At 46.9% G+C, this 11,889-nt stretch overlaps 1 protein-coding gene across 2 annotated transcripts in view; it reads left to right on the top strand.

The window, feature by feature from the left end:
* The first annotated feature begins 461 nt into the window (after positions 1–461).
* The window catches only part of LOC144138158 (uncharacterized), a 124,563-nt gene continuing 113,135 nt past the window's right edge, over positions 462–11,889 (top strand). For both annotated transcript variants that reach the window (XM_077670302.1, XM_077670300.1), the window contains exons 1-8: positions 462–703; positions 2,286–2,390; positions 3,708–3,781; positions 4,310–4,406; positions 7,466–7,569; positions 8,685–8,849; positions 10,736–10,909; positions 11,477–11,702. In XM_077670302.1, coding sequence (XP_077526428.1) covers positions 559–703; positions 2,286–2,390; positions 3,708–3,781; positions 4,310–4,406; positions 7,466–7,569; positions 8,685–8,849; positions 10,736–10,909; positions 11,477–11,702 — 1,090 coding nt within the window. In that variant the 5' untranslated portion in view covers positions 462–558. The remainder of the gene's footprint in view (positions 704–2,285; positions 2,391–3,707; positions 3,782–4,309; positions 4,407–7,465; positions 7,570–8,684; positions 8,850–10,735; positions 10,910–11,476; positions 11,703–11,889) is intronic.

Below are 11,889 nucleotides of genomic sequence, written 5' to 3'. Positions count from 1 at the left end.
TCTCTCTCTCTCTCTCTCTCTCTCTCTCCGACAAGCGAACGCGTGCGTCCCGGGAGCCCCCCAGAGACCCATGGATGACCCAAGGTGGGCCGAAGATTTACGGACGGATCAAAATTTTCTCGCTTGCCTGATCCTCAAAAAAAAAAAAAAAAGAGAGAGTCTATTCTCTTTTAAAGAATGGGTACAGATGCTGTAAATGTTGAGAGTCTATTTTATGAGTGAACCAGCGAGCACCACGGATTCTGAAGCAGACGACAATTTTACTAGCAGACGATGCTCTGCGCGTGAAAAAACAGACACCACTTTTAGCGTATAAAAATTTAAAATAAGGAACATCTTTCAAGTTTAAAAATAATTTATGATGCAAGAAAATGTAACAAAATAGCACAAAACATTTGTTATTTTTAGGCCAGGTCGTGCTGAGAGGTGGCCCTGTCATCATCAAAAGACCCGGATTTGGTTTTTTGTTTGCACACGGCGCGGGTGTTCGTAAATGAAAGCGAACGCTAGTTAAACTTTGACGTTATTCGCGGCACTAATCCTGCAGTTCGTGCCAGCATGATGTTGACCGACATATTAGACGCAGAAGAAATTCGGGACTTGTCTGAGGAATGCAAAAGGAAGTTTGAGAGCTTTGTCACGCGATGTGCCCAGACGACAGAGATGCTGCGTGAAGAAAATGCGCAGCTCAAAGCACGCTGCGGTAAGCCGGCGTTCCGAAAGAGCTAGCGACGCTTCTGTTTTTGTTCTTGACATTCGGAAACGTTTGTAGACATAACAGACACGATATTTAGGCACACATTTTTTGTTGCCACACAAGTAGGCGTTTTGTCACGTGGGCGTTCGTACTCGCATCATGGTGCTGCGTCTTCAGCGCAGTTAACACTAATTACGTGACAATTAGTGCGGGGAATAAATAGGCCACATCTTTCCAAAACTAAAGTTTTAGTTGTGTTAAAAGAAAACTTAATGGGCAAAACCTAGCGTCACGGCGTTCTTATATTGCGCCTAAACTTACATTTAGAAGTAAAATCGGCGTATTTCCTGCGTACCCATCATTTGCTACGAGTATCAAGGACGCAGTCGACGCCGTAGGATTGTCGCCTGTGCCCCTTCACGCGTTTGCATTTGAAGACGCTTCCAGCGTCTTCAAAGTTTCGTGTAACGGCAAGCGTCCAGTAAGCGTCGCCATTATTAATTTGCACTGACTCTGCCTAGTCAGTGAACGGAAACGGTTTAGCCGCTTCGGTAATGGTCAAGACACTCTCCCACCGCGAGCTGTGAGGTGGGAGATTTGGCGAGGGATACTAGACGTTTGACCACGTGACAACGTGCGAACTTCTGGACAAGTTTGCCAAACAAGTAATTTTCTTTGGTTGCGTGATTAAACCCAACGCGAAGTTTAATTGGCGAACCTTACTGACTCCGAAAGTACCCTCCACGGCAGTGGTTGCTACAAACGCTTCTTTTCTGTACTGTGGTGTGGCGAAAATACCACCGTACAGAATTAGCTACGGTAGGATTAGAATACAGAAACCACGTATTGTTGAGCAGTGTTCGTCGTGTGTATCAGCGAATTTGATGCTCAAGTTGTTGTTGGCGCGGCAGAGTAAAGTTGTTAAAGGCTGCTTTATAAAAGTGTAAACAAAGACTTGCATTCCTCCTCAGTCGATCCCCTCGTGAACATGTGGAATGGATGGGTTACTACTGCTTCCTCTTGAGGATCATTACACTACGTTGGTTGCACTTGTAGCTAGTGTAGGTCAAAAAAAGAAAGAAAAATAAAGGCCCACTGTTTACTAAAAAGTGTGCTGGTTGAATTTGCATCTTGCGTGCAGTCGTTTCCACATGTAAATTGTACTGTGTCTGTTGGCAGTGACATTGAGCTTTTTGCAAGATCACCCAAACTTTCCAAGCATCAGTTCATAGTTCTGCACAGTGGGAAAGCCTGTCGTCGCTTACAACTTTAGTTGATTTTGTTTTCATTAGTGAACCCTCACAACAGTGTCTTCCTTGCAGTGTTTGTTTAAAAAGCCTTGGCCTTTCATAATTCATGGCATTCATGGAGAGCAACGATTTTTGAGTTGCAAGTTGCTCTTGGGAAGACAAACTTGGCGCGATAAACTTATTGCAAGCAGCTTTTAGCCATGCGTAAGTGGCTTCACTGCTTCGGTAGAGGAGTCTGTCTGGTAGAGCTGGACTTCACACAGGCTGCATTACAGTCAAAATTGCTCTTACAGTGGGGTTATTTACATTTGTATTTGTCTTCTTTGTGGTCCGCACAGAGCGAAGCTCATTCCAACTGGAAACGGCACTCTCGGACTATCGAGCCCAGACCAGCACCCTTGAAGATGCTTGCAAGCAGGCCAAACAGCGAGCAGCACAGTTCGGTAAGTAGCCCGTAGCCACGTTCTCTACTGAAGTCTGTCGAATTGTATTTACGAGTGCAGTGTCTCGACATGATGCAGTTGTTGGTATCATATATCTTTGTGTACATTATCTGATATGTATTCGTATATTGTATTGCTACATATATAGGATGGTATATGATACCCTCACAAGGAGGCCTAGATTCATATGGTCTTATGAAGGTTTCAGGGAAAGTTTTGAGGGTTCGTGTTCTGCTGGAAGGAAACTGAAAAAAGTTCTTTGGGGAGCTTGAGTTCAAAGAAAATGGAGCAGATGGATGAGCGGTCACAGTCTTGAGCTGGAAGTAACACCTGGCATGGAAATCATTCTGTGAGTGGCTGCCGGTAGTTTGTGAGCATTCAGTGTGCTAGGCATTCTAACGATGTGGTGCACTGAGCTTAAAAAGCACTCAACATTAACCGAGATGTGGGACATTGTGGCGCGACATATAAATTTTTGGCTGTTCTTTTATATTGCAGGCAGGAATTACGTGTGCGGAAGGCATGTTACCTTTGCCTGACAGTATTTGTGGGATGCAGTTTAATTTCCTCTTCATGGTTGTCTTTTTACATTTGATGATAGTGCTTGTAGTTTGCGCTTTTAGCAGGCATTTCTGTCACTTGCTGATGACTGCTTGTGACATTCCATTGATTGATGTGGCCTTCAACCATTCAAAAACGTGTTTTATTTCCTTTTGTTTCAACTAGAATATCTCCACCCTTTTTCATTTTCATGGTCAGGCATTTTAGACCCAGTTCAATACCTGAGCTTCTAAAACTTGCCTAACTTAACAGCCATTATCGTGCACTCCATATTAGTGTCGCAAAAGGGTTGTTGAAATTCAAAGTGTGTTTTCAGTAAAGCAAGTATATGTGCAGCTGTCACAAATGAATTTCCTCTGTGCATTGGTTCTATTAGACTAGTTTAGCAATAAACTGACTGTTGTGAATTAGGCAGAAGATTTCAGAGCTGGAGTTAAGGAAAAGAAGTGGAGTTGGACTGGTAATGTGATGTGGAGGTCTCACGGGGGATTTTGGATGGGAAGTGAGTACAGACAAACATCAAAACTCAGCTGAGGAATGAAGTAAAATAGCTGGGGGACAAAAAATGGATTGTGTTGGGAGAGTATCAGAGCGGGGGGGTCTGTTGTAGATGTCCTTGGCCTGCAGTGGTGGACACCTGCAGGTTAAGGATGCCGATGGAACTGAGGGCAAAAACCTGTCTGGGGCAGAGAGTGCCGGTGTTATTAACGGTGTCTTTCCACAGTCTTTCCACAGTCTTCCAACGTCTTTCCACAGGGGCAGATCTTGACGCCTGCCGAGTGGAACTCGGGGCAGCCAAGGTGGCCGCTGCGGCTGCAAATGCAAGCTTGGTAGGTGGAACTACTGGGCCGTTGGAGTGGGCTTTCTCAGTTTTTTTGTAGGCTCCTTTCTTGAAAAACTTGGTGCCAAGTATTCTTTTCTTCCTGTTGTTTTTTTGTAGTAATAGCAGTAATAATCGTTGTTAGCTACAAAATGGGCTCTGGATGGTTTGCAGGACTAAATGGAATAAAACAAAAGCTGTGGGCCGTATGCAGGAATGTCTGCTAGCCGTTGCTTTTTTTGGGGGCTTTTTGTGATAATAAGATTACTAGCGAGAACCTGGGCTCTAGATGGCTCGCAGGGCTGAACCCTCTTGACGCCAACAGCTGTGTGGGAAGAGGGACCACAATGTCCCGCCAACCCGAGGAGGGGAGTGCGAGGAACACAATTTCTGAACACATTCCCAATGGCAGACATTGGGATCGTATTCTGCTTCTCACATTCCCAATCTGCAGCTGGTTCTCTGTTGGTGTTGCAATGTGCATAATGAACAATGTGCCTCCAGTGTGTCGCTGAGTGTGGCCTCTTCTGAATGGCAGGAGGCGACCAAGAGGAACCTGGAGCAGGTTGAACAGGAGAAGATTGAGCTGTTCCAGGCCATGGAAAAGAAGATGAAAGACCTGGCCACACTCGGCGGTACTTGTGTGCACCTGTTTCTCTCCCCTGTTGTTGCTGCTGTCTTATTCACGGGAGTGGAAGTGCTCTGCCATTTGCTCTATGCTGCTCCAATCCATGCTCCATCCTGCTCCAAAAGACAGAATTGCGCCGAAACTGCTCCGAAGCAGTGCCACAAGATGTGAGGCAACTGTGAAGCGATGTTCAACGCCAGTCGCATTGGGCAGGGAGCAGTAGGGACTCATTCCTTCAGCTGCTGTTCACGACGTGGCGCGCTCCCACGGACTCCTGAAAAAACTAACACTCGGAGCTGAGAGTCGTCACAATTTCCGTGTCTCGAAGTGGCGGCACCATTCCATGGGACTTGGGGTGTGGGTGATGCGCGAACTTTGCCCCGAAATGCAGCTTCACCACATGGCACCCTGCGATGCATGCATTGACACCAGCCGTTGTTGCGATCTCTCTGCTTAGTGTAAAAAGCAAAAAAGTACATTGCTTTACCGTTCAGTAGGACCCTTGCCATTTTATCTTATTGCGAGTGCACTTGGCATTTCAAAGGTTAGATTCCACTGTGCTGTTTTGAACAGGACAAGGTAACAGGCGATGCCCTGGCATAAGCGAGAGAAGAGATTAGGTTAAGCTAGTAGTTACCTGCAAGCAAGCAGCTCAGTAGGTGTGCCTTGCCCAATGCCGCCTCTTTCTTGCAGGAAGGAGGGGGGGGGGGGGGGGGGGCGTTCCCCTTCCAATAAGCCCGCTGTTTTCGCTTTAAAAAAAAACAAAAACAAGTTGATAAACACTGGTATGTTCGTTATTTGGATAAACGGAACCAAGTTGTGCGGTATTTTTTGCTTAGGTAAAAGCATGTATATTATTTGGTCAGTAGTGGGAATAATACGCTAGGATATTTTTAGTGCGCAAGCACTTTGGTGGCCGCTACTGGGGTTTCGCAGCGGCGTTGTAACCGAACAAACGATGGGAAGAAAGAACACTGAAAGATAACGCAGGAGGGGAGTGTCGAAAAATTTTGAGGGGGACGGCGTTTGCCTCGGCATTGCGAGACGCTCAGTGTGAGGGGGGAGGGGCAGTTGCTGAGCCCGCACCGGACACGCGTGTGAAAACCGCCCTCGGCGTCTAGTGGCGTCCTAGAAAGGAAAGCTAAAACCGGGAATTTATGGAAGCGAGCATCTTGTTCTTTCAAGTTCTTTCAAGTTCTTCATTCTGCACGTTCATCGGTCCTTCGGGTCCTTTGTCGTCGTCCTCGTTGCGTGGTCATCTGAACCACGTGACATTTGCGCGGGAGGTTCAAACACGATTTACAGCAGCGTGCTTGGCGGTGGCAACGCGCTGCGAGATAACGGCAGAGTAGCGCGCTCCGCCATGCGTTTGCTGATCACGCGATCACTTCCTGAGACATAGCTGCTATGCGCCTTGACAGAGAAGACTTCAGTTTGCGCTGCGCATAAATTTCGCATTAGAAAGTGCCCTAATCATCAGGCTTTTTTTTTTTCTTTGTTTTGTGAACGGAAGTTTTCATTCATTTTAATATCTCTGTAGTCTAGTCAGGTTTAGTTAGATTAGTTAGATTAGTTAGATTAATTGTTGCTGTCTTAGTTTTTTTTTTTTGTCTGTTGTCTCGTTTGGTGGAGAACAAAGGTAAACTTTCTATCTTAGGTGCAAGACAGACCATTTCAGATAGCTCTGGTCTTCTCCTGGTTGTTTCTCATGGCTGTAGTGGTGTTATTTTTCATTTGTTTGAGGTATACTTAGGTGTTGCTATTTAAAGCGTCGCTTGTCTCTAGTTTTTTCTTGGCAATTGCTCTGTCAGGTGGGATGCTTAAATTCTAGGGGCATATACTTTTCTAACTTGCCAAAATAGTGGTCTGCTCAGTATTGATCGACTGTTGAGTAAAAGCCATTTGTATTTTTGTTTAGCAGAAATGAAAAATCAATGGCAAATGGCTCCCAAATGCACTTGCACTGCTCCAAAATTCACTTTTTGCTGCTCCAAAGCTGCTCCAAAACTGCCCTTTTACCGCTCCAGAGCTGCCCCAAAACAGCATTATTCCTGCTCTTGAGCCGCTGCAATAGGGCCAAGTCCTCTTCCTCCCCTGTATTCATCTGCATTCTGGTTGGCTATGGAGAAAGAACCTTGGGCAGTTTGGTTTGGGGAAAAAAAATTTCTGGGGAAGAAAGGCCCCTGGTTGGAAAGTGTACTTTTGGTGGTTGTACACTTGCTGTTGTGGATTGAAGGAGGGCTGAGAGGAATGCGCAGTGTAATGCAGTGCAACCACAGTGTAGTGCAGGTGGCAGGCTGCTGCGCCAATCCCGTGAGCTTGTCCTCAAAGATAGAAGTTATGGTGTGGTGGGAATGAAACGTGGCTTGAGGAGCTATCTACTCTGGCTTTCTATTCTGCTCGAAGGTGATATGACTTGTGCCAGGTAAGCTAGGATTTGAAAGAATGCTGTAGGAGCTCTCAGTGTTGTCACAGAGCAGGAACAGTCAGTCACCAGCAGTGCACTTTATTGTTTCAGCTCTCTGGTAAATTTGCAACAAAAAAATAACCTACTTGTATTCAGCGTCAAAGTCTCTGTAAAAAAACCCTGTTGTGTTTGGAAACGAAATGCCTAGCATGCCGTTTGACACTAAGCACAACTCATGTCTCTACAACTGATGTGAGTTGAACTCGGTAAGGCTGTTTTTTTTTTACTGGAAAGTTAAAAAAAAAAGCATGCCCCATAAGGCATGTTTTCAGTAAAGGTAAGCTGTAAAACATGCAATGTGAAGATAGCGTGTGGTTAGTAGAGGCCTAGGCCATTTATATGTTTGTCTAGTTAGAGATAAATTTAGCCTACTCCTGGTGTTACAGTCAACACCTCGGCAGTTCTGGGGCTTCTGCAGCAATGCTTAAAGCTCAGAAAATGGTATGGCTTTTCTGTATTCCGGACACTACTTGAAGCTCTCTGAAAGGGTCGTTTGGGCAAACATCGGTGACTTTTGGTGCTTGCGGTGGGAACCGTCTACAATGTCTGACGTTACTTGGGAGCCCCTAACATGACGTTGCAGTGGCTTGCTGGTGCAGAGCGCGTGGAGTCGCTGCAAGTGGAACTTCGCAACAACCAGCAGCAGCTGCGGGAGCGGGCTGTGCAACTTGAAGAACTGAATCTGCAGCTCGTCAGTTCACAGGTGAGCTGGATACCTGCAAAGCCCTTGCTAGGATTCCTTTGTCCCTGCATCCTTTTTCCTAGAGGTACATTGGTAAAGTTTCTTGGTAGCTAAAGGTGAGAAAAGAGGAGTGGTAGCCAGGAGCAACCCTTTCTCACAAATGTGTGATCCCTACCACCTCGTCTCGCATGACTGTCACATGTGTGGTGGAATCGGGAGTGGTGTACAGCTTGCAGTGGGTGACCCTTCCAGTCTTCTGCTGGATGTGCCTTGCCGGTCTACCTGCCTTGTTGGGGGACTGAGTGCCCGTTGGACCGGCGATCTTGAAAGATTTTTGTGTCAGCTGCCGTCAAAGTTCTTGATGGCCGTTCGCCTCTAAAAATGCAAACGTTGTGCATTACACTGCTCATTTTTGGTAGGTCAATTTTTCTTGCCCTTTAACTCTGCTGTTAACCATGTGGAAAAGCTCGGCAGTGCACAGTCCTTGTCAAAGAAAAGTTAAGTCAAGATTTGGCTTGTTAAAAGCATGATTATTGTCACTTTCAGCTCATTTCTTCACTTCATATTATCCCTGGACTTTTTCTTGGTCGTCCCATCACGCTACTTTTTTTCACTCATTGATTGCCGAAGGACCCCCCTCCCCCCACAGTTTGCAAAGATTTAGGGCACAGTGCTTTTTTTTAAAGGCAGGACTCGCTGTTGGGGCACTTATCCAGGAATTTGAATTGTGCAATACCATTTCACTCTGTTTACATTAGTGAAGTGTGAAGCGAAATGCCACTGCTCCCTTCGCTGCCGAATGTCATGGGCATTGGCGAGGGAGGGGGGGGGGGGGGACACTTGCCCCCCGCCCCCCCTCCCCATGCAACACCAGACACCAGCACTTGCCCCCTCCCCCTACCCTCTCCATTACCCAGCGATGCTACGGGTTTGCCCCCCCCCTCAAGACAAAATTCTGCCGACACTTCTGTAGAATGTAGTTCCTTCTGTGCCAAAATGCAGGCAGTACTTCCAGCATGACGATGTCGGGGAAAAGGACGTACAGTCGTGGCAACTTTCCTTTGACCTAAAAACAGAGGAGGGGCAATGCAACCTCAGTGTCTTTGCGTGTGTGCCCCTCTTTGCAAACGTTGCAGCACGTGGAAAGGCGTCTCCGGCAGGAGCAGGAGCTGTTGCAGTCCCAGCTGTCGGACTTGCGGGACGAAGCCATGTCGTACCGACAGGAGGCGGCCCAACTGCGCCGCGAAAAGGCCGGCCTCGCTGTTGACCTCCAGGCCAAGCTCAACTCTCAGGAGGACCAGGTAGGTCCGCGCTTTCGTTAGACTGCGTGGTGCATGCTTGGGCTCCGAGAGAAAGTTTGTCTATATGTGCACGTGAGACAAACTGAACTCTCAGGAGGACCAGGTAGGTCCACGCTTTCTTTAGACTGCGTGGTGCATGCTTGGGCTCTAAGAGAAGGTTTTTTTTTTCTATATGTGCACGTGTCACAGCATCTCATCATCATCACCATCGTGATCATTGTGTTGTGAGCGGGCTTTATCTCGTAATATAACTGCACAGTAACACGAGTACACAGGAAGAGGCATATATAAATAAAGATGCAGCACAGACTATAAAAACTGATTTTTATGTAGGAAACAAGTAACTTATACTTACTTACTTTAAAGTTACTTGTTTCTCGAAGGAAAATCAATTGTTAGTCTGCGCCACGTCCTGTATTATATGTGCCTCTTTCTGTGTCCTCGTATTACTGCGTAGTAATATTATGAGTCAATACCAACTCGCCCAATTCACTGTACTTTGAAGTTTTATGTCCTCTGCAGAATAAGGGCCTCTCACATGGACTCCCAACTGCCCTCATCCTGTGCTGTCCGAGTTCACTCTTTGCCTTTACGTTTCCTTATCTCATCCCTCCATCGAGTTATTGGGACTCACCTACATCTAGGCTCATCTTTTGGTATCCCTTCTTAGTGGTCCTTACCTTAGTGGTCCGCCGATTGTCATTTCTCCGCATGACATGTTAGGCCCGAGTCCATTTCTTTCTCTCAAATCTGAGCTAGGATATCTTCCACCCCCATTCAGGTCCCTAACTCAAGGTACCCGATTTCAATTTCCCACCTTTAGACGTTAAGTGTTACCATTCTTCTTTCCTTGCTACATTGTGCCAGCATTCTTAGCCCTTTCAGTCACCGTGTCCCCATATGGAGACGCAACTTTCTTCGTCGTTTTCCTCGTGAAAACGAAAAGAGTTCATGCTGCAGAGTGGTGCGGCTGATGTTCGAAACCTACGGAAGGGAAAGGTAGCACCATGTGATGTGGAATGGCGGAAGCGCACTCATAAACGTCGTTTCAAAATAGACGCCACCAAGTTTTGTGGGAGCTCCAGTGTGTTGCCGTCCTGAGTTCTCTTTTACTGTGGCGTAAATGATTTATAAAGCCTAAAAACCCCCCTTTCATGTGCAGAAATTATTATTTCACCTCACTGTTTGTAAACTGCCTCACGATAGTTATTGTTTTTATAGGGAAAAGCAGGATTGAGTAATGGTGCCTCCGTATGAGGACGCAATGCCATTTGCGCAAGATGTATTCTAGAGAGGCTGAACTTTTTTTTCTTACCTCTAGACACTTGACACTGCTAAACCTCCAAGTATGGTATTTTTCTGCAGTGAATATAATAATTCGGGACTGAAAGGGTTAGCAAGACCCGAAGTTCCTGAGCCATGAGTCATCACTTTGATCATAGTGTAGTGATGAGCTTAGGACAGCAGCATGGACATAAGCAGCAAGTGCAAGAGGGAAGTTTTGTCCCCATAGATTTCAAGGTGCCTTGCTACCCAAAGCACTATCGTAACTGAGAATAGCTGAAAGCGCCAGTAAGACAACTCGCAAGTTCGTTTCAGAAGAAAGCCTGACCCTGCCATAGTTATGGCTTTTATTTAGCAGTGAAAGATACCTTAATTTGCTGAAAAATCTGTAATGAAAGATTGCATTTCCCTTCATTTCTCCGCGATTCGATGATCCCAACACATGGCTGCAGGAAGTGAGGCAGGCAAATGGTGTTATACCGGTAACCGAATACCTAGCAAATGCACGTGTGTGTATGCCTCGAACAATCTCTTGTAATTTTGGAAATCCTTTCAGGTTTCTTTAAAAGGGCAACCAGTAACCCCTCTCGTCCCGTGAACAGGTGCGCTCCCTGAATTCCCAGTTGGCAAAGTGTCAGTCGAGCACCCACGAGCAGAAGCAGCAGGTGGAGTCCCTCACGCTCCGCCTGAGGGAGGCTGAGGAGGGCCGTGCCACCCTCGAGGCCCGCTTCAGCCAAGAGCTGCAGGCCCAGGCCAAGCTCACCGACATGCACAAGGTACCCTCTACTGTGCTACCTTCCTTTCGAGTGTGGGAGTGTGGGGAGCCTGTCCTCAATTTGGCACTGCCATGACGTGACTCCGATTGGACTCCTTGAATTCAAATTTTGCTTGCGCTGCATACTTGAGACGAGTTACAGGGGCAGTGAGATAGACAAGTCATGCGTTGGTGCACGAACTTGCAGCTGGTTTGCTGCAGCTCACCTAAGTATGCAGTGCACGCTAAATTTGATTTCAGGAATACGAAATTGCCCCTCAACAGCCTTTGGTGACTTCTTGATTTTACTCCTTAGTTGTTTGACTCCCTTATTGATTTGACCTTTTTAACTATGACCTGACTCCTCAATGCAACTCTAATTTGACTCCAATTTCACTGTGATTTGACTTCCTAATTCCACCCCTTTTAACTTGACTCTGACTTGACTCATCAATGTGACTCTGGTTTGACTCTGAGTTGCACTACTCCGTTACGAAGGGGATGCCATTAACAGTACACCAATAGTCTCCCCCTGTTGTTCCTCTGCCAATCGCTCTTTTTATCTTGCTTGCCCGACTGTGCAATGCAGGAGCTGTCGGAGAGCCAGCGGGTGCGTGTGGACAAGTTGGTGGGCTCCCTGGAGAACATGCGGGCTCTCCTGCTGGAGACCAGGGACGCCGCAGAGGGCTCCCACCAGGCCCTGGAGGAGGCCCAGGTGGCGCATGCGTGGGAGTTGGCGGAGCGGGAGGCAGCTCTCGAGGAACTCCGTCAGGAGCTCCGGCTGGCCAATAGCCAGCTGCAGCAGGCCACGGGAGGTGGGTCGGGGAAGAAGGAAAGCGCCAGGGGGGGGGGGGGGGGGGGGCTTTTCTTAAGAGGGGACACTGGTCTTAAAACAACTTCTTTTAATTTTTAAGTAAACTCTGTCTTGCTGCTTTTCCCCTCACTGATTTTAAGTATGCCATTATTTTTTCGGTTGGTCAATTAGTTCCCAAGATAATTAGA

The sequence above is a fragment of the Haemaphysalis longicornis genome, unplaced genomic scaffold, assembly GCF_048455015.1.
Source record: "Haemaphysalis longicornis isolate Haplotype H1 unplaced genomic scaffold, Haemaphysalis longicornis Haplotype H1 scaffold_5, whole genome shotgun sequence".
NCBI lineage: Eukaryota > Metazoa > Arthropoda > Arachnida > Ixodida > Ixodidae > Haemaphysalis > Haemaphysalis longicornis.
This window is presented reverse-complemented; position numbering and strand designations above follow the sequence as displayed.